This window comes from Rhinolophus ferrumequinum, chromosome 7, assembly GCF_004115265.2.
Source record: "Rhinolophus ferrumequinum isolate MPI-CBG mRhiFer1 chromosome 7, mRhiFer1_v1.p, whole genome shotgun sequence".
Taxonomy (NCBI): domain Eukaryota; kingdom Metazoa; phylum Chordata; class Mammalia; order Chiroptera; family Rhinolophidae; genus Rhinolophus; species Rhinolophus ferrumequinum.
In genome coordinates this window covers 6,752,814-6,774,735 of record NC_046290.1, presented here as the reverse complement: position 1 = coordinate 6,774,735, position 21,922 = coordinate 6,752,814, and the positions used below count along the sequence as shown (strand labels likewise).

The window sequence follows — 21,922 nt, the reverse complement described above, 5'->3', positions numbered from 1 at the left end:
GAGACTTGGGAGTAGAAAGGATCTCTAGACAAAACAATAATCCTCCCCACAAAACAACCATAAAAGTAAAACCTAAGAAACAGTGGAGTGACCATGAATCAGATTTCCATAAAGCATAAGAAAGAAAACCCATTCAAATTACAGGTAATGTCACGTCATAGATATTTGACAGCCCTAAGATGATGCTAAGGCCCTCACACCAGTTAAAATAATTAATGAAGTCTCTCATATGTTTATCTTTTGGGTTTCACAGCTAAAGTTCTTTTCCCTGCCTTAATGCTGATTGTTTTCAACTTAATAGATGAAGTTATTTAACTGTCTTCATAGAGGCTCTTGGCATATCAAAAGGATCCCAAACAAAGTTATCCAGAGTAGATAAACACTGTGCCTGCTTCTTTCCATGAACACATTAAAATTACAACTAAATTATAGAACAATCAACCTGGAAACCATCTGACGTCTAGCTGAACAGAAGTTTTGTAGCTAAGGATATAAAGAAAAGCCTACACCGAGTATGGTAGGAGGGGCAGAGATGTGGAATGAGCTCCACACCTGTGTGTGGTGAATGAGAGTCAGGAGGGATATCTCAGCCATGGAGGTTCTCCGCAGAGGAGCAAGAGACCCCATCCCCACACTGACTTCCGTAGCCCAGAGTACTGGTGCTGAGAAGAAGAGCCCACACAACATTTGGCTGTGAAAAACAGTGCGGATTCCGATAGTCTGGGTGGGACGGAAAGCTCCATCCTCTTAAACAGCCTATGCACAGACTCATTCGTTTGCAGGCACTTACCGTGGTCTCCAGCGGTGGGATGGTGGCTCGGAGGGCATTGGAGACATATAGGCACAGACTGAAGTGTGTGGCTGCAAAGCAAAGGCTGGAGGATGGCCGCCATTTTCCCAGTGTGCGGTCTTGCTCCCATGCAGCCAGCAGGCAGGCGCCATCTTTCCTGTGTTGAGCCCGCCCCCTACACTTCCGGCCAAATCTGAATCGGATTGGCCTGGTGAGCTCCGCTGCTCCATCCTGCTGATTCACTGAGATCCCCACCCCCCCAACTCCCTCAGTGCCGCAGGTAATTTCTCGCAAGCAGCCAGCCCCGCCCCCAGACTGCAATCTTTCCAGGAAAACTATGAGACTCCTCAGGCCCCATGCGGACAGCAACTGTTCTGGGTGTGCGCTGAAACTTTTGCTGATACCTCCGGGCTCAGCACTGGCACCCAACCAGAATTTACATTACCCTGGTTACCACAACTCGTCCCACTCTAGTAACTCCCTGAGACTCTGCCTCATCCAACTTGCATACCCACACAAGGTTTTATCAGCAGCCGAACCTGAAGGGCGTAAACAGGCAGCAGCTGGCCTCGGGGTATCCTGGTTTTTCACAGAGCTACCCCAGGCCCAGTACCAATGGCAGACATCTTTGGTTCATAGCTTGGCCTCTCCCATGCACCTCCAGGTTTAGCACAGGCAGGGAACAACTGCGGATCATTGTGTAGCTCTTACCAGGTAGTACCCAGCTGATCACAGGCAGTAAGTGACGTGGAGCCCCTCCCAAGAGGACCCAGAATGAACATACTTGGAGGTTGACTTCAGACCACAGCACAGAACCACCCAATTAGCCCCACAAGTGGAACACACAAAGGGTAGTCCCAACAGGCACCAGAACTTGCTGGGGCAAATCCCACTCAGCAGGGTAAGCACCTCACACTGCAACCTATAAGCTGTGGATGTGGACAAATCCCACAGCCAATCAGCCTGAGAGTCAATCCCACTCACTGATGTGTCAATAGCAATCAAAGCTCAACTGTGGATGGCCAGATGGCTCAGTTGGTTAGAGCACGTGCTCTTAACAACAAGGTTGCCAGTTCGATTCCCACGTGGGCCAGTGAGCTGCGCCCTCCACAACTAGGTTGAAAAACAACGACTTGACATGGAGCTGATAAGTCCTGGAAAAACACATTGTTCCCCAATATTCCTCAATAAAAATTTTTTTTAAAAAAAAAGCTCAACTATAACACACAATCCACACAAGGGACATTCCGGGAGCACCTGGAGCTGGTGTCAAGGGAGACTGTGCCAGGGCCCCACAGGGCATCTACTACATAAGGCCACTTGGCTAAGACTGGGAGACATAGCAGATCTACCTAATACATGGAAACAAACACAAAGGCAGCCAAAATGAGGAAACAAAGAAATATGTCTCAAATCAAAGAACAGGAGAAAACTCCAGGAAAAGAACTGGAAGACAAAATGGAGAAAAGTCACCTATCGGATACAGAATTCAAAACAATGGTTATAAGGATGCTCAAGGAACTTAGTGAGAACTTCAACAGAGAGGTTGCAAGCATAAAAAAGGACATAGAAATCATAAAACAGAACTGGTCAGAAGTGAAGAATACAATAACTGAAATGAAGAATGCACTAGAAGGAATCACCAGCAGACTAGATGAAGCAGAATTGAATTAGTGATTTGGAAGAAAAGGTAGCAGAAAACACCCAATTAGAACAGCAAAAAGAAAAAAGAATCCTCCAAAATGAGGATACTTTAAGAGACCTCTGGGACAACATCAAGCATAACATTCATAGGGGTACCAGAAGGAGAAGAGAGAAAGCAAGGGATTGGGAACCTACTTGAAAACTTTCCTAATCTGGAGGAGGAAATAGACATACAAGTTCAGGAAGTACAGAGAGTCCCAAACAAGAGGCACCCAAACATGCTCACACCAAGTCACACTATAATTAAAATGGCAAAGGTTAAAGACAAAGATAGAATCTTAAAAGCAGCAAGAGAAAGGCAACTACTAACTTATAAGGGAGCTCCCATAAGACTGTCAGCTGATTTCTCACAGAAACTTTGCAGGCCAGAAGGGATACACAAGAAATATTCAATGTGATGAAAAGCAAGGACCTACAACTGCCCAACAAGGCTATTATTTAAAATCAAAAGACAGATAAAGAGCTTCCCAGACAAGCAAAAGCTAACGGAGTTCATCACCACCAAACCAGTATTACAAGGAATGTTAGAGGGACATCTTTAAGACAGAAAAAAAAAGAAAGAAAGAAAGAAAAAGAAAAAATATCAAAATTATGAATAATAAATGGCAAAAACTGCCTATCAACAATTACTTTCAATGTAAATGGATTAAATACTTAAATCAAAAGACATAGGAGGCCTGAATGGATAAGATAACAAAACCCTTACATATGCTGCTTACAAGAGACCCACTTCAGACTGAAAGACACACACGGATGGAAAGTAAAGGGACAGAAAAAGATATTTCATGAAAACGTAAATCAAATAAAATAAAAACTGGGGTAGCAATACTTATACCAGACTTTACAACAAAGTAGACTTTAAAACAAGGCTATAAAAAGAAACAAGAAAGGACCCAATAATCCCACTTCAGCGTATTTATCTGAAGAAATCCAAAATGCTACTTCGAGATGTTTTCATCCATATGCTCATTGCAGCATTGTTTACAATGGCCAAGATGTGGAGGCAGCCTGGGTGTCTGTTGATGGATGAATGGATAAACAGGAGGTAGTACATATATACAATGGAATATTGCTTGGCCATGAAAGGGAATGGGTTCTTTCCATCTGCAGTGACATGGATGGACCTGGAGGGTACTGTGCTGAGTGGAGTGTCAGACAGAGAAAGACAGATGCAATGTGATTTTGCTTATCTGTGGAATCCAAATAACAAAATAAATAAACAAAACAGAAACAAATTCATAGATACAGAGAACATTTTGATGGTTGCCAGATGGGAGGTGGGTTGGAGGTGTGGCTAAAAAAGGGGGAAGGGATTGAGAAGTACAAATTGGTTGTTACAAAGTAGTTACAGGGATATAGGGTATGTCATAAGGAGTATAATCAATAATATTTTAATAGCTAGGTATGGTGTCAGAGGGGTACTAGATTTGTTGGGGTGATAGATGGGAGAGGTTTGGGAGGCAAGGTGCAAAAGATGAGGTATTGAAAAGTACACATTCTAGTTATAAAATAGTCATGGATATGTAAAGTAAAGCATAGAGAACATAGTCAATAATGTGGTAATAACTATGTATAGTGCCAGGTGGGTGCTACACTAGTCAGGGAGATCACTTCTTAAATTATATAAACGTATAACCACTATGCTATACACCTGAAATTAATATAAAATAACATTGAAAAAATAAATAACAGAGAAAAAAAGAAAGTTATCCTAGGAAACAAAACCAAAAGATTATTACTTTGCAGGCACAAAACTGTTGCAATGTCTAAAAAAGAGAGCTGACATTAGTTTGATAAGCAAGTGTTTTCTTCAGGGACAATTAGATCACCTGAACATAATAAGACAATGATAAATGGGCATTTGTGAATTAAAACTTTGTTTAAAGTATTATAAATTTAAATAGAGTTACACTATTTTTCATGAATCATATAGGCATCAAAGTAGACAGATTTCCCACAGGAGTAGATTCTGGACCTAAATCACCATCATCATCACCACCACCACCACCACCACCACCATCACCATCATCATTATCACTATAGTCATCACCACCATCATCACCACGATTATCACCATCATCACCATCACCACTACCATCACCACCATCATCATTCTCCTCTTCACATTTATTCAGCACTTACTATGTGCCAGTTACTCACAGCAACTCTGTCTGGTAGGTGTTGTTATCGTTGCTGTTATACAGAGGAGGAAACAGGCTTGATGTGGTAAAACAACTTACTTAATTCACATGGCTAGTAGGTGGTAAAGCTAAGATCGATCTGACACCAAGTTCTATGCTTTCCACCACCAGTCTTTAAAGGGAAGACACTCCACTGTCATTTCTGCACTCAGTTCATCCCCACCCATCTAATTCCCATCCCCACTCTCTGACCACCCAGGCCATCTCTAGTGCTCTCTGTATTTCCAAGACCTCATATCTTCCTCTGCCTACATGGCTCCCATCAACCATCAGAAGTCATCCCAGGTGGTAGTAGGGTCCCAAAAGTTGGAGGAACACTTAAGTCCTCTGGTTGCCAAACATCTATATTGGAGCCTCAAAGATAGCCTGCCAATGTAATACAGCCCCAATAAAAACTCTGGACACTTATGCTCGAGCGAGCTTCCCTGGTTGGCAATACTCCATGCAGACTGTCACACACTGATGACGGGAGGATAACATATCCTCAGGACAATGGAAATTTCATGTTTGGAACTCTCCTATACTCTGCCCTATGCATCTTTTCCTTTGGCTTAATATGAATTTTAATATACATCCTTTCCCTGTAATAAATGAGTAAAGTAGCTTACAATGAGTTCTGTGAGCCCTTTTAGAGAATTATTGAACGTGGGTGGTTTTGGGACTCCCCCACACCCCAAATTTGCAGTTGGTGTCAGAAGTGAGAGCAGTCTTGGGAACTGTGCCATCATACCTCACAGTTCAGCAAACTCTGGGTACCAGTTGCACCCATAATCCTTTAGGAGACAGAGATGAGGACCCCAGGCATCAAATGGCTACCTGGGTCACCTTGGCCCCCATTTCCTTATGGAACTGCCTCTGACCAAGGCCCTTCTCTCAGGGGAACAGATGCCCTCTGAAGGTTAGGGAGCCATCACTCTATGTGATTGGTCTATAAAGAGACCCAAATAAGACCCCAGTGTGCCCCTCAGTTCATCAAGGATGCAGGGAAATTACGGGCCACGGGCTCTGTCTGAGGAGCATGCAGTGTGCATTCCTCAGCCTGATTCCTGAAGCACCCTGTGTCCATAACTTCCTGAAGAAAGTGGAATAGTTTTTATCTGCTTATAACAGAGAAAAGAGATCCAAGTAATGAAACACGTCTGTTGGTTACATTCTCCAATGTCTCGGGGCAGTGTCCGGTTCCACCTTCCTGAGGTCAAATCCTGAGGATGCCGGCACAGGCCAGAGCTCAGGACTATTGGGTTATGGTGCTGAGATGGCACTTTCAGCATGACAGGGCTGAGACTCAAGGCTCTCACTGTCTCATGGAAGGTCCACTTTCCTCCTTTGCCTACTTTTCTAACTTCTAAGTGTCTGGATGGCCGGAGGACAGGTTAGCAGCTACCATCCACCTCATAGGGGCCCCTCTTCTCAGAAGGCCTGAGGATGGGCCTCTTAGCCAAGCTCCACTCTACACTCTGGGAGAAATGAGGGACCTCTCCAGGGGGCTGCCCTTCTTCCTTCTCATTGCGGTTGGAAAGATCTTGACCCAGTCAGCCTGAGGTGCTGCTCCTGGCACTGAGAACGTCACAGCAGCTAAGCCAAGCACAAATGACAGAGGCCACTAGGCAATGCTTGCATTGCAGACCAGGAGCAAAGAACAAGGACACCTTTCCACCCGCTGGACCACGTGTGGTTTAAGGCAGCTTTCCAGAACTGGGGCTCACACAGGACCTGGGGCTGAAGGGCTCTGGCCTGACTCTCTCTGTGGGAACACTTCATAGTAGAGGATACTACAGCTCTGAAGGCCTTTAAAACACACTTCTGTCCTCATCCCCACTGCCGGCCATGTTATGCTGATCTACCTCCCAGGAGAATCGCTGGGGCTCTTGAGAGACATACCTGGTCACCTGGAGGGCATGGAGACAGAGAAGAGATGGAGGACCCCGAGGACGGTCAATCGAGGTAAGGAGCATGGAGTCTGTGCTCAGTGGCCCCCGGCGTCTCCGTGTTCTGGCCCCAGGCAGGGTGTGCAGCATCCATTCAGAGATTCATTCTTCTTCAAGGAAATGACTAACATTGCCAGGACCACAAGGAAAACATGTAGCAAAGCCAGGACTGGACCTGTCTGTCTCCAAAGACCTTGCTCCACACAGCTTAGGATATGCACGGTGTTGTTTGGTTTCATTAAGCAAGCCGAGCCGCTTCTTCCCCGTATGCTTTTCTGGGAGAAGAGCCAGGGTGAGTCTAATAAAGCTGAGTACTTCCACACCACTGTTTCCAACGAGCTGATTGAGCTGGTTTCCACTGTCATGTAACGTCCTCCTTCTCTAACACCAACACCTTCAGCAACATGGCCTCCTCAGCAACAGCTCGAGAGACATTTGGTAGCAGGCCAGCCACCACTACCCCTTCAGCCAGCAGGAAGCAGATGGTGGCAGGTCAGTGTTCTGACTCTTGGGCAGATGAAGTGAGGAGTCAGCCCTGGGTGTGCTTGGGGCTTCTCCAGCTCCTGCTCATCTTCAGGAACAGAGCTCCACCCCTAGGCAGGACCTGCCAGCATCCCAATTGTCCAGTGCCGGCTGTTGGGCCATCCCTATAACTCTAGGGCAAGAACCGTCCCTCACCAATGAGGCAAATACCTGCAGGAGGCCTTCAAAACAATGCAGGCAATAATATTTGCAGTAAACGGGGTAGTGGGAAAGAGCCAGAAGGCAGGGTAATGAAAGCAGAGGTTTTGGCTTGAACACCTGGCTAGAAGGCGAGGCCTCTCACTGTGACGGGGAGGCTGAAGAAGAAACAAGTTGAGGAGGAAATCAAGGGCTGTCTGGAAAACAGCATGGAAGCTCCTCCAAAAATCAAAAATAGAACTACCATATGATCCAGGAATCCCACTTCTGGGTATTTATCTGAAGAAAGTGAAAACACTAACTCAAAAAGGTATCTGAACTGCTATGTTCATTGCAGCACGTTTTACAATAACCAAGATATGGACACAACCTAAGTGTCTATCGATGGCTGAATGGAGAGTGAGGATGTGGTCTAGATACAATGGAATATTATTCAGCCACAAGAAGACATCCTGCCATGTACAACAGCATGGATGGACCTTGACAGCGTTATGCTGAGTAAACTAAGTCAGACAGAGAAAGACAAATACTATATGATCTCACTGATATATGGAATCTAAAAACAAAAACAAACCAATAAAAACCAAAAACCAAGCTCATAGATACAGAGAACAGACTGGTGGTTCACAGAGGTGGGGTTAGGGACATTCAGAGTGACATCAGTGAAGCAGGTCAAAAGGTCCACACTTCCAGTTATAAAATAAATATGGGAGACAGCAGGCATATGACCCAAGCTAGGCATGTGGAACTGCATTATGAAAAACAATAATAATAAATACATAAATAAGTCATGGGTATGGAGTGTACAGCATGGCAACTATAGTTAATAACACTGTATTGCACATTTGAACGTTTCTGAGAGAGTAAATCTTAAAAGTTCTCATCTCAGGAAAAAGAATTTTATAACTATGTAGAGTAATAGATGTTAACGGGACTTACTGTGGTAATTCTTTCACAATATGTACAAATATTGAGTCACTGTGCTGTCCACCTGAAACCAGTATAACGTTTTATGTCAATTATATCTGAATTTGAAAAAAGAGCTGTCCTTGGCACATGTTCGGACTGGGCACCTACTCCACACCCAGATGGACATCTTCATCCCTTGTGTGACGGGAACCTAGGCTTGTCAGCAAGCTTTTTCTGCAAAGGCTCAGACAGCAAATATTTTAAGCATTGTGGGCCAACAGCCTCGGTCACAACTACTCACCTGTGCCCGTGGAGGGTAAAAATCATCATAGACAATGTGGCAGTGAGTGGGCTGGCCATACTCCAGTACAACTAGATTCACAGAAACAAGCAGTGGCTGGATTTGAACTCATGGGCTGTAGGCTCCTGACCTACAACTCGTCGGCAAGGTCACAGCTAAAGACCTAAATTGGTCAACAGCTCCTAGTTGGCGTTTCAAGACACCTGGCTGTTGAGGTGGCCCAGAGAAGAGGAAGAAACTGGCTTCCAGCCGTTGGGTCGGGGAGAGGTGGGAGAGTGTTGGAGAGTGAGCCTTGAGAAGGGGGCTCTGAGGGGTGCAGTTTGGGGAGACAGGCACACCCAGGCTCCCTGCGTCTCAGCTGTCTGGCGTGATGTAGCAGGTTGAATTGTGTTCGCCCAAAAAGATATGTTGGAGTCCTAACCCCAGGTACCTGTGAATGTGACCTCATTTAGAAATAGGATCTTTGCACATGTAATTAAGACAAGGTCATACTGGATTCGGGTGGGTGCTAATCCAATGACTAGTGTCCTTATAAAAAGAGGAAAATGTGGACACAGACACACACAGAGGGAAGGTGGCCATGTGGTGACAGAGTTAAGACAGGCTCCCACAAGCCGACCAACACCAGGATTGTGGCGACCACCAGAAGCTGGAAGAGGCAGGAAGTCTCCTCCCCTGGAGCCATCAGAGGGAGCGTGGCCCAGCAGACACTGTGATTTCAAACTTCTGGCTTCCAGAAGTGTGAGGGAACACATTCGTGTTGTGAAGCCATCTACGTTTGTGACAAATTCCATGTTTCCCTGAAAATAAGACCTAGCCAGACCATTAGCTCTAATGCGTCTTTTGAAACAAAAATTAATATAAGACCCTTACATAAGACCAGGTATAATATAATATAAAATACCGGGTCTTATATTAATTTTTGCTCCAAAAGATGCACTACAGCGGATGGTCCGGCTAGGTCTTATTTTCGGGGAAACACGGTTGTTACTGCCATCACAGGAAACTAACACAGGTGGGGCCCGAGCACATGTATTTCTGATGAGACGTGGGCCTGGGAAGCCCATTCTGATGGGGTTTGGCCAGGAAGGACGTAGTCTGCGCCTTTCAATGTCCACTGAGGAGAGTTAGCAGGTAAAAACTGGGCCCCCCTCCCGAAGGCGGCCTAGGGACAGGGGTGAGGGGCAATGGAATGGCTCAGGGATCCTTTGCTCAGGAGTGAGGACATTTTATAACCTTTTTCACTACCAGGTGACAGTCTCCCCACCACAGTCCAGGTCCCTGAACCCTCCTGCCTGGAGGTCTAGAGAGGGACCCTCCGTCCAGCTTCCAAACTAGGCTCCTGGCACTAAATAAAGCTTTTGCAAGAAGAGCTAATGAAAAATTGAAATCATATCTTTGCAGCCGACTTTTTGATTGTCTTGCTTTTTGAATAACGCTTTTGAAGTGCTAAGGTGGATTTGAGTTTGACTTACATAATTTAAATTTTTTCAGCCAGGAAAATGTGAGGAAGAGTGATCTGAGACCTGTCTCTGGCGACTCTTACAGGGACAGCGTGACCTGGGATGGGATGTTGCAGGCAGCTAACAATGCACCTGAACCTCCTGCACATCAAAGTCTGTGCTGTCAGCAGGCTGGAGGTTTCCAGGCCACCTTTCATGTCCCTGATGGAAACCCGCCCGGTCGCCGCCAACAGAGGCAGCAGGAGTGACCCTCAGGGAGCCAGTGACCACGGGAAGGGCAAGGGCTGCATGCAGAAGTCCACACAACTGTCCGGTGAGGACAGGCTGCTCCAGAAGCCCTCAGACAGGGGCGCCCCCAGGGAACACTTCAGGCCCACACCACCCTCATCCCGGCTTCCACAGGGAACTTCCAGTCTCACTGAGCTCATGCAGGTTCAGTCGGAGAAATACAGAGACCACCTCCCCTCCACCCCCTTCACTTTTCATGCCCCAGTTCTCAGACTTTTTAAAGAGTTCTCATACCCCGTGTATGTTACCTTCCTATTTACTAATATTTCCACCCGTCACACACACACCTCATTTGCTCTTTCACAAATACAAATAATCTCTAATAACAATCTTGACCTAGAACAACGTTTTATTTAAAACCTGACTTCCTATTTAGGTCCTCCCTTAAAAATGATGATTTTTGATGAGTAGAATTATGATTTTTAGTGCATCAGACTTCAGGTTTCCTAAATGCGGACTAGAACTTTCCGAATAAATAGGAGCTGCTTGTTTTCAGCCCCATTACATAAAACCTCAATGAGGAATTGTGTGTGAATGTCATTTTGGGGAGCTAAAAAGAAAAAACGAAGTACTATATAAATCAGAAGAACATATAGAAGAAAAAAATGTCGAGAGTCGGATGAACAGCAAATGTTGCTGTAGATGAGAAATAACCTCTTTTGCCCAGGGCCAGTGGGCCAGTACTCAGCAGCCTGTGGAAAGGGCAACTTGGCAACGATGATTGAAATGAAAAGATGTCTTCCCTCCTACCTGGCAAATTCCACTTCTACACTTGTCTTGGAGAAATATTCACTTGTGTGTACAAATAGGTAGTCCGAGGCTCTTCATCACTTCTAAGAGGTAAGACCCAAAAACAGTTAATAGTCCAACATAAAGAAATGGTCAAACACAGCAATCAACAGGAAAGAAGGGATGGACACATACTCTCCCCAACACAAGTGAAAGAACTGTATGGACAGTGGGATCTCATTTGTATAACACATCAAGGTAAGAAAACATTAAAGATGTTTTTATACAGAATCGGTCTGAGGGACTGCCCAGTGGGAGGCTAAGTCCCTTGTCACTGGAGACCCTTTTACAGTGTTGGATTGATTTCTCGTGTTTGAGCATTACTAACTTAGCTGTTAAAAGAAAATTAATTTTTAAATTCTTTAAAAAGCTCTCCAGGGACATGTTTTAAGTAAAGACATGAAACCAAAGAACATTTACATTGTGTCATTCAGGTAAAAGAGTACACACATAAACAAAACTATCTTTGTTTCCCCTTACATATGTAAACACATGGAAACACGGCTGAAGGATGCCTACCTGTCAGTGTGTACTTCTGAGAAGAGGTGGACTATAAAGACATTACGTAAATGCATGAGAAAGTATTCATGGGTAACTCACGATTTTTAAAATGTTACCATTGAAAAATCAAGTAAAAGTGTATCAGAAAAAGAAAGTGTGCATTTATTTCAATCAAAGTAAGTGACATTAAAAATACTGGTATACATGGTTTCATTTTCTAATTTATACACACTTAGGTTTATTCAAATACCACACTATTGTACCATAAGAATGTTTATTTCATGAGTGGTTTTTAATTCTGTAGCCACAATTTCCCCACATTTTTACATTATCACATTTTTTCTATACTTTTAAACATTAAGTACAGAACTTGTTAAACATTGAAAAGGGAAAGACACATTCTTTCTGCTGAACAGTATATCATGTTTAACTTAAAGATTTATTAACCTTTTGGATATCAAGAACTGAAGCTGCTGGGGTCACATTTATTTGTAGGTCCCAAAATAGCCCTGAGGTCTAAATAGGAAAATATCTCTTATAAACTAACAAAACTCTCACTTCAAAATAAAACACTATGGAATGTACAGAATTATATCTGTAGTCAATGTTTTTACAATATCCAGAAACCTACCAGTTTTTTAGAAATGACAAGGAAAATAGCTTTACATTCAGAAAACAGAGCTTATACCACGATGAAACGTACCTTAGAACCTGGCACCCAGTGCAAGCCCGTTCACACCCTCAGACACCTGCTAACTGCCATGCAGAACAATGATTCGAATGAAGAGAATTGAAATGAGATTAGCTGTTTATTTAAATGGGGTGCATTATTCAAATCCCTCACAATGTTCCAAGGGCTCCACGGGTTACTGACAACATTTCTGGGTGTAGAGCATCCTTTTATGGTTTTCATCAAATTCTACACAGCTGTGCAATGCCCAACCAGCTTCTAGAACTTCTGCTCCAAAACTGGTGTTAAAGTGCTTCAATACAACCTCCCAAAACTGGAGAAAGCATCAAGCCAACACACGCCACGGCTCTACCTGGAATGGCTGGGTTCATTCTTGTCTCCTACATTACCCTTAAAAACAACATAAAGGTGCCACATGATGAGGAAACAATGTCTCTCAAAACCCAAGCTGTTCCTTTTGATTAGAGTACCTAATACTTAGGCAGACTCAGGAAAATCCCCGGACTTCCTCAGGATTCTATGGTTAATTTGGTGCCAAATTTCAGGGGATTCAGCCCCTCCCGTGGCCACAGGCTGGATGCCTAGTGGCGCTCACATCTCCGTGACTAGCAATAACCCAGACCTGGCTCTAGGACCTCACCGAGGGGCTCCTATATCAGTCACCGGGGCCAACACCACCTCTCAACAAAAACACCTGGCTTAGGGCATGCCGGCTATGTCCCAGGTCACATTTGGCCAAAGTGTTCGCAGTGGGCCTTGGGCGGTTCCAGTCCTCCCAAACACACACCGTCCACGCAGATCACACCTGACAGCCCTGGGAGCCACGGCGAAGTCATGGCAGCAGTCACCTTTGCGAGCACAAAGCCTGGTCTCCTTTCAGGTCACGAGTGTTTGTGCACATGCACACACACCTTCGCACACACTGTCCACTTTGGCACAGCTTGCTGCTGAGGGCTGTGCTCGCACGACAAGGGCCCCGCCTGGCCCGTACATCTTAGTCAGGCTGGGTCAGAGCGAGGAAGCTGTGTTCCAGGGAGGGTGGGCTTTTCTATTTCTTTCCAAAAATAACTTCCAGAGGAATTTTTCAGCCCCTTATTTTAAATCTTAGGGAAGAAACACGTGAGTACCAGACTATAGAACTACACAGATGAATAAATCAAGTTCTCGATGCCTCGAGGTGCGAGATGGAGAAGACGGTACTCGGCATTCTAAGAAGAACCGTGTCTGTTGCAAGTACTTTGTGGTTAACAGACCTGCTGTGATGATTTTTTTCCCAATTCCGCTTGTTGTCACAAACATGACTTTGTTGTTGTATAAGGAGCAACTGTGACCAACCTTCCACCTTTTTTTTTCCAGAAGACCCTGGCCCTCCAGGCAGCTGCCTGGATGAGAGGGGGCTGATGGGAGTCTGCTGCAGGGGAAACCAAGGCCCAGGCCCACAGGAACAGGCCCTGCAGGGCGTCTGCACGCCACGTCCCCACAGCCGAGTGCAGAATCCAAGCAGTTCCCACCATGGGTGGAAAGGGACTGAGGGTAGCAAGTTAGGATTTCCCCAAATACTGTAAACAAGAAAAAGTGCTGGCACTTTATCACATAAAGGACTGACTGACGGGGAGCTTACAAGAGTTTATGATAAATCCTAACGCTACAGGGAACAACTGTATTATACTAGAATGGAAAATGAGGGAGCGTGAATCTCCAGGCGAACCCCGGGGAAAGATCAACACCTGACTCACAGTAGTGCCATAACTCATGTCGCAGAGCAAACTTAGTGAAATGATGAAAAGAAGGTCTTCTCTCTGAATGTAGTGTGGACAAGAGGGGATGTAGAGTGCTCTCGTCAGAAGCTACAAGAGACAAATCATACCCACTGCTTAGTCTTGGCTCATTTATTTACCTCTCAGGGATAATTTTCTTCATAGCTTGGTGCCCATGAATCTTCCGTGGGGACAGCAGGCTTTGCATCCATTGCAGGACTGGGGTCTGGCCCCACCTCGTGGGATTCAGTTTCACAGACCACAGATTCATCTCCACTCACGCTGGACTTCCAGAGCCTGGTCACTCCCTGACCACAGAAGGAAGTGAGCAGTGGCAGCCTGGAATGGTCCCTCTGCACCCACAAGTCCCATTTTCCAACTGACATCATGAAATCTGTCCTTTTCCACAGAATGAGCCTCGAGTCTTAGGAGTGCCAGCAGTTGAGGTGACAAAGTATTGCAATGTCCCATGTTCATATTCTGGAGGTGCCTCGTGCTGCTGGGAGCCTGTTGGGAGTTGCTTTGGAAAAGTATAGGTCCCTGATGTTAAGTGCTGCACTTCCTCTAGTGTAGCCAAAGACGTGGCAAGCGTGGCCTCTGAACACCGAAGCCAGTCCAGACGAACTCGCTCTCTCAGCTTCTCCTTCCTTCTACCCAGCGGTGAGCCTGGTGCTGGGCTAGCGGAAGCACACTCGATTGACATAAGCAGAAAAGCTGTCATTTCACACTACACACCCCAATATCAGACGGGAAGGAGCCAGTTCTAGAGATAAACGCGACGAATGGCCCATCTGTGTTATCACAGCCACCACGACTCACATACAGGGTGAATTTATTTTTTTATGAAATACAAGAGTTCACATGCACAGGAGGCAACTGAGAGGCACGGAAGTGACTTCACGTTCACCCCAGAGCCAGTTCAGGTACCAGGGTCTGGGGTTTCCATAACCAGGAAATCTCAACTGAGAGGCGATTCCCAGACATCGCCCTCTAAAACAGCAGCAGTGACGTCATCTTAGCAACGTGTCTTCTGTGTAGTTTAACCATAATTCAAGCAAACACTAAAAAGTATTAAAATATACTTCAACTTTCCCTCTAACTATGTTTATATATAAATCCCTGAGAAGGTACCTGTCAACTTGAAATTCACTATTTACAGTTAATAAACATCAGGGGTGCAAGCAGACACCAGACTCCCCACCCCCCACCCTGCTCAGTATGGGGGTGCTGTCATCTGTCAGGAGAACACACTAGGGCTCCCTCCCTAAAAAAAATCAGGGGAGCAGGAGGAGGGCTTTGAGCCAAAATTCGAAATTACCTGCACAGACGCTGGAGAAATCCAGCATTCACTTACTCTTAGAAGGCATGACATGATCACTCAGCTAGGACACCACATTGCCGTCCTGATGGCCTTGCTTTGCTGCCCTTTTCAGACCCAGAATAACGGGGCCAGCATGTAGCCTAATGTGGAGAAGAAAATGAGCAGAGGAAGAAAAGGCAACGCAGGAAGAAGAGCGGAGGAGAAGGGGATGGCAGGGAACAAATGTGGGGACAAAGCCGAGGGGCTACGTGGAGAGCAGGAGCCCGTCAATGCCCCTGACTGAGCCTGGAGGAGAGGGGCAAGGAGTGACCCCTCCCTGAGTGAGAAAATGCAGCCAGCCATTCAAAGCAACAAAAATGCATAAACATGAAAAATGATCTTAAAAGAGGCCAGATCAGACCATCAGGAGACTAGGGGTGTTTCTACCTCGAGAACCAGCCCTCCTCTCATCCAAGGGGATCTGGCCAATCCCATCTCTTAGGCACAAAGGTGACCTGCCGCCAACCAATACCAGTGGTCCTCAAAGTGGGTCCAGACCTCTGTTCTCATCTTCTTAGGACTTTCTGGAATGAGGGGAAAACTCAGTACAATTCTACTTTAAAAGCTGAATTACTATCACACCTATCTCGCAATATACGACACTGAGTGTTTGGAGAGGTGAGTATGAGATCCCAGATTCTCACAATCCCAGATGGTGTGAGTGGGAGGGAATAGGGAGTGACCAGTGCCACCCTGCCCACACACGTGCACCACGACTCAGCGGGGTGCTTGTCACGAAAAACCAGGGAGCAGGGTTTGACCTGCAAATCCATGGTTACAATAAAGAGCTTCCAAACTGTAACATGTTTGATCTACAGCTTCCAAGTAGGACACTCTTTAAATAAAGTGCTGTCAGTAGTGCATATATGACAGATACTCTACAACCCAGATGGCCACAGAGGCCTTAGAATTTCTCAGTGCTTTGCAGATATAAAGTACGGACGGAAAACGCCCGCTGAGAGCTCGGGGCCAGGGCAAGTCACATCCATGCTCTGCCAAAGTCCCCACATTGTGGAAATTCTACAAAGTCAGAGTGAGGATGAACTGAACATTGGGCAGTTGTCAAAGGAGAAATAAAAGTAATTTCACACCGAGGAATCTTTGGAACGGAGTCTGGAGGAGGGAGCCGCCCAAACCACTCCAGGAGAGTTTGCCCAAAACAAGTTTGCTTAATAAATAGTCCATTCCAATACCCGTTCCTCTAAAAATTACCTCCATCTATTTCAGTGGTTTTCACTCTGGGTTCCTTATTTTTGCATCTTCTTTACATTTTGAAGGATATCTGAATCTAATTTATCGAAGACTACATAGGACTTAATTTTGTATTTCTAGTAATAATTTATTAGGTTTGCCTCCATTTTATTAAAAATAGTGTTTCCTCTTGTATCTGTTTTCGAATATGTTAAAGCTTTTGTATCCAACTTATCTAAAATCCCTCACTTAAAATGAGTTTGGTCTAGCATACTCTGACAAAAGGTTTTTCTTCATTATTACTGAACAGATAGGAGAGCTTAAAAAATAAGATACAAGGAAATCCGATTCCTGTGTCTCACTTGATCATTTTGCTGTAAAAATGTCTCCATCAAATAGAAACATATATTTGGCCTCACTTAATCTAATTAATAAGCACATACAGGGGTCTGCACATCCACAATGAGAAGGCAAGACCAAAACAGACTGTGAAAAGTTTCACAAATTCTGTATGAAATCATAGAGATAGCAAATAATTATTGCTAGAAACAGTATTTTAAACAAAGGGTCTCCCGACAAATGCATTAAAACTGTCTTAAATACAAAGAGCCCCATAACCGGTAAAATGCTGCAAATTTGACCATAATTAAAATACAAAATTATACCGAAATTGCCCTTTGATAAATTGATCTTAAAAATTTCTTAACTGAGGTTCTAAAGGTAGCCTTTTAGGCATATAGCCCACTAGATGTATTAATTGCTAGGGGAACCGGTTGTAGGCAAATCGATGTGTGCTATGCCCAATTCAGCAGCCTGAACATGGTCTGTTTTGAGAGTCCCCAAAGGATATTGTCCCGTCGCGGGATGCGCGGCGCTGGAGCGGCGAGGACGGGAGGCGGGTGCGTCCTTCCCCGCGGAGCCTCCCGGCGCCACATGCCCTCCGGCTGCGCTCTCCTCACGTCCTTTTCCGCCAGCGCACCGCCCGCCTTTCCTTCTGCGCCGCGGCCACCCGCTGCCTCTCCGCCTCTTCCGCCTTCCTCTTTTCCTCCTTGGCCTCCTTGTACCGCCACTTGGGGAGCTGCAGGTGGGCGCTGTCCTTGGTGCTGCCCTTCGGGGGCGCTCGCTCGGGCTGGAAGGTGGGCGCGGGCGCCTTGCTGACGCGCACCCTGGGGATGGCCGCGCCGGGCCGCACGCTGCTCCGCCTCAGCAGCTGCAGGGGCAGGAGGCTGGCCTTCCGCGGGGCACCTGGCAGCTGGAGAGACGGGAGGCTGGCTCTCGGGGCCCCCTCTTTGGACAGCCCCCCGACCTGGGAGGCCCCGGGCTGCTGCTCTGTGCCCTCCACCTTGTGTCTCTGCTGGGCGTGTGTGTCCAGGTTCCCAGGCGCTTCCAGGATTTCCTGCACGGCCAGCCGCCTTTTCCCCACACGGGGGGAGTTCTCAGGGCACACGGTCTGGCACGCAATGGCCACCACGGGGCTGTAGAGGCTAGTGGTCATCCTGACCATGTGGTCCAAGACACCCCCATCCTCCAGGCCCTGGCGTGAGCGGGCGCGCGAGGTCATGGTGGACCGCACAAACTCACTGAGCCTCTGCAAGCAGTTTTTGGAGTTCGCCGGCTTCAGAACCCCCTCGGGGGACAGCGGCAGCTCTGGCTTGTACTTGACCCCAAACTGCTCCGGGCAGGGGCGCTCCAGCAACCTCTGGATGAGGCGCACCGCCTCCACGCGCCCCGTGTAAGTGGCCCACTCCTGGGGAGACATCCCGCGGCGGGGATCCCTGGCGTGGACATCTGCCCCTGAAAAACACAAACAGGAATGAGTAGAGGCCACCAGAGCTTTTTCCTTCCGTGGGCAGAAAACACAGTACAGTGGAATGAAGCAACCGTCAAACTTCCAAAACTTAATCACAGTCCCTACCCCCAGCCCGCTGGAGGCATCTGCATCTGACAGTCACCTACCATGATTCCTGTTAGAACACAGCCCACCATTTAATGGCTCGTCTTTCCTAAATAAAACTGCATGAACTCAGCACCTAAATCACGGAATTTTTAAAGAAATAAGATTTCTTGGCTTGCCAGCAATGGAGAGATGACTTGACACAAAGGTACTTTGTGAACACTTGACTGATGCTACTAGAATGTTCTAAAAATACTAACAGTAACGGTCACTTGCAAAGCATTTTGTGTCCCATTTATTGATCATCTTACTTTTTCCTCACAGATCTCTCGTGAGGACCACTACGGTTCTTATGTCTCAGAAAAGTTTCTATGCTGGGTAGTTAGTTGGTCTGTCTTCCTTACCAGACTGTGGGCTTCTCCAGGAAGGGCTGCATCTCGCTTGTTTCCTCAACACCTACTGGCCTGCTTGGAAGGAGGCATGCATTTAATACAGGTTTGTTACCGAATGGATGGTGGTCACATGGGCGTCACAGAGGCCAAAGGGCCTGCCCAAGGCCTGGGAGCTGACAAGAGAAGGTCTCCTGCCTCTCGGCCCCATGCACTCGTGACAGTTTTCTGGGACAACATGGCCAGGCTCTAGTACTCAGGGATTTAATCAAGCACGAATCTAGGTGTGCTGTGAAGGTATTTTGTAGACGTGGTTCACATCAACAACCAGCTGACTTTAAGTCAAGGGGATTACCTGAAATATGTCATGTGGGTGGGCCTCCTCCAGTTAGCTGCAGGCCATAAAAGCAAAAGCTGTATTTTCTGGAGAAGGAATTCAGCTTCAAGACTGTATCATCAGCTTCCACCCAAGTGTCCAGCCCACTGGCCTGCCCTGCAGATCTCGGGCTTGCCAACTCCCAAAAGCATATAACACAATTCCTTACAGTAAATGTCTTCATAGAAGGAAACTTTTAGTATCTATCACCCATTGGTTGTGTTTCTCTGGAGAACCCTGACTCCTGCATCCTCCCGGCCGCCCGTACACTAGTCTCTTCCTTCATAAATCTCCCCCACCCACCTTCTACCCCCTCCTACTATTTCATAAATCTCAACTTAGTAGTAAAATGAGAATTAATAAGAAATTGCTGTTCAGTTCATCTTGGTCCAATCTCAGCTCCATATACAGTTAAAACTCATTCAGGATTTCAAGTCTCAGTAGTCATGTATCTCCTGGCAAAGCAATGTGGAGAAGTGGGGCAATTATCTGGTCTGCGAGCTCCCCGGGGAGCAGGCCTGGCAGAGGCTCCTGCATTTATATGTCGCACAGCCTCAGGTGTCTGAAATGTGATATCTGGTCAATAAGTGCTGAACTGAGAAGAGCAGGGGAGCCCCAGCAGCCCCCGGGGGCCCCATGGCCCAGGCACATCCAGCTCACCTGATTTCAGCTGGTAAGGCTCTTAATTCTGTGACACATTAAAGAATAGCCATATTAGAAGAGTGGTAATTATTTGGAACTGGAAATCTGGATGGAACTCATTAGCTAGAATACAATTTATAAACGGACTGAAATGAAAAGGGGGCAGTAAAAGTGTCACTGCAAAAAATAGATGACACACTAAACCTTAATTAATTGCATGTCACTTAAAAAAGAACAAACTGCAAAATTAAAACCTTAATGAACGCCGCTTGAAAAGAGACATTTTTCAAATGCTAATGGAAAACTAAAGGAACAGCTGTCCAAAGTTTAGCATGCCTCTTCCGGTTCTTCTTACACCTTTTCAAGAAGAACTTGGAAAATACATTCTAAACAACAAAGACCACGCTGAATGTAATACAGCACGAAGATCTAAGTCTGCTGTGAGCCAGGGATTCACTTCCTTAAGAAATTACTATTTAAGGGTAATATAAGGGCCCGGGTGAGTAATTAAAACATAAAAGACAACTACCGATGATGAACACTTCACACATACTCCTTTCAGAGAACACGGAAAACTTCCCCAAGGCCACTGCATCCACCGTCTCCCCACGAGATGATTGGCCCGCTCGCCTCCCAGGCCCACCTCCTACCCCATGTTGTTCCGACCAGGGCTCCAGTCGTGCAAACAATGGTTGGGCGCCTGCCACAGGGTCCGTTTGCTGTCATGCTGAGCGCTATGAGTTGTCTACACATAATCCTCTATTTCAGTCAAGGGAGCAACATACTCTAAGCAACGCACTCTGACTGGTCTAGCCCAGGGCCTCACAACCTCGGCACTCTCTGCATTTGGGGCCAGATAACTTGTGGAGCGGTCTGTCCTGTGCCTTGTAGGACTTTTAACAGCATCTCTGGTCTCTACCCACTAGATTCCAGTAGCACTCCACCAGTTGTAGAGACCAAAAATGTCCCCTGAGGCCCAAACCCCACCACCCGCTCACAATGAGAATTATGTCTAACCTCGTGACTGCAACCCTGTTCCCCATTTTCCCAGCTTCCCTGTCGGCTGACCGACGTGCCCTTCAGCAGAGAAGGCATCCTGCTGAAAGGGACCAGGGTGCTTCCATCAGCAGCAGGGATCTGCAGCCCAGAGCTCTAATGCCCATCATGCAGTCACGAGGTGACCAGTCAACAATCTGGGGGTGGGGCGCTAAGTGGACAGTGGGGAGCCACCTGGGCCTGGATGTCCTCAGGGAGTCCAGGGCCAGCTCTACCTGGTGCCTGCCTACCTCAAGACTTCTAATGAGGTAAGAAAAATAGACACTTGTTTTTTTTAGGCCACTGTCAAGTCAGGATTTCTGTTACTTGCGGCAGAAAGCATTCGAAACAGGTGCTGAAGAAAAACAAGCTCCCTCCATGACTCACTCTCAGGGTGCTTTCCTCCCAGAGTCGTGGACAGGTCCATGGGCCAGCAGGAGACAGGCAGAGCCAAGGATGCGTCACTCCCTTTCCTTGTTCTCCGCCAGCATCCCATGCCCATGTTACGTACCCTCCAAAGCCCAGCTCTGTCTCCCTCCTCCCCAGAGGCCTTTCCGGTCACACGGGGCCACTGTGGATAAGTCCTTGCAGGCTTCCTCCTCCTCTACCTCTGGGCTGTATCTTGGGCACTTGGGGTATAATGAGTATGACAAATCAGGGTACAAGGTCACAGGAAAGAGCCCCTCATGGGGCATCAGACCGTCGACACTCCAGCCCCCTGCGTGGGGTAGGGAGGGAGGAGACAGCAGACTGCCACACGTGCCAAAGAGTGAGTGTGCCCCACAGCGCCCCAGCCCCGAGGGGCCCGCCTTGGAGGAGAAGCACCCTGGCTCCCCTGCCTTACCTGCACAAGGCATTTCTGACATGTCTTGGGCTGCATCTTTCAGAGGTTCTGGGCAGGGCTTCCGGCTGCCCACAAGGGTAACCAGGACATCAGCACACATTGACTAGCTTTCCTGTCGTCTGGGTCTCACTTCCTCATCCCTCACAACACTTCCTGGGGTCACCTTCCAGAAAAACTACTTGTCCCCA

The 21,922-nt window shown here is 46.7% G+C and overlaps 1 protein-coding gene across 1 annotated transcript in view; it reads right to left on the bottom strand.

Moving 5' to 3' along the window:
* Nucleotides 1-11,717: 11,717 nt before the first annotated feature.
* Nucleotides 11,718-21,922, bottom strand: part of ANKRD33B (ankyrin repeat domain 33B) — a 66,904-nt gene continuing 56,699 nt past the window's right edge. The window contains exon 4 of the mRNA XM_033110831.1: nt 11,718-18,348. Within this exon, the coding sequence (XP_032966722.1) occupies nt 17,510-18,348 (839 nt within the window). The 3' untranslated portion in view covers nt 11,718-17,509. The remainder of the gene's footprint in view (nt 18,349-21,922) is intronic.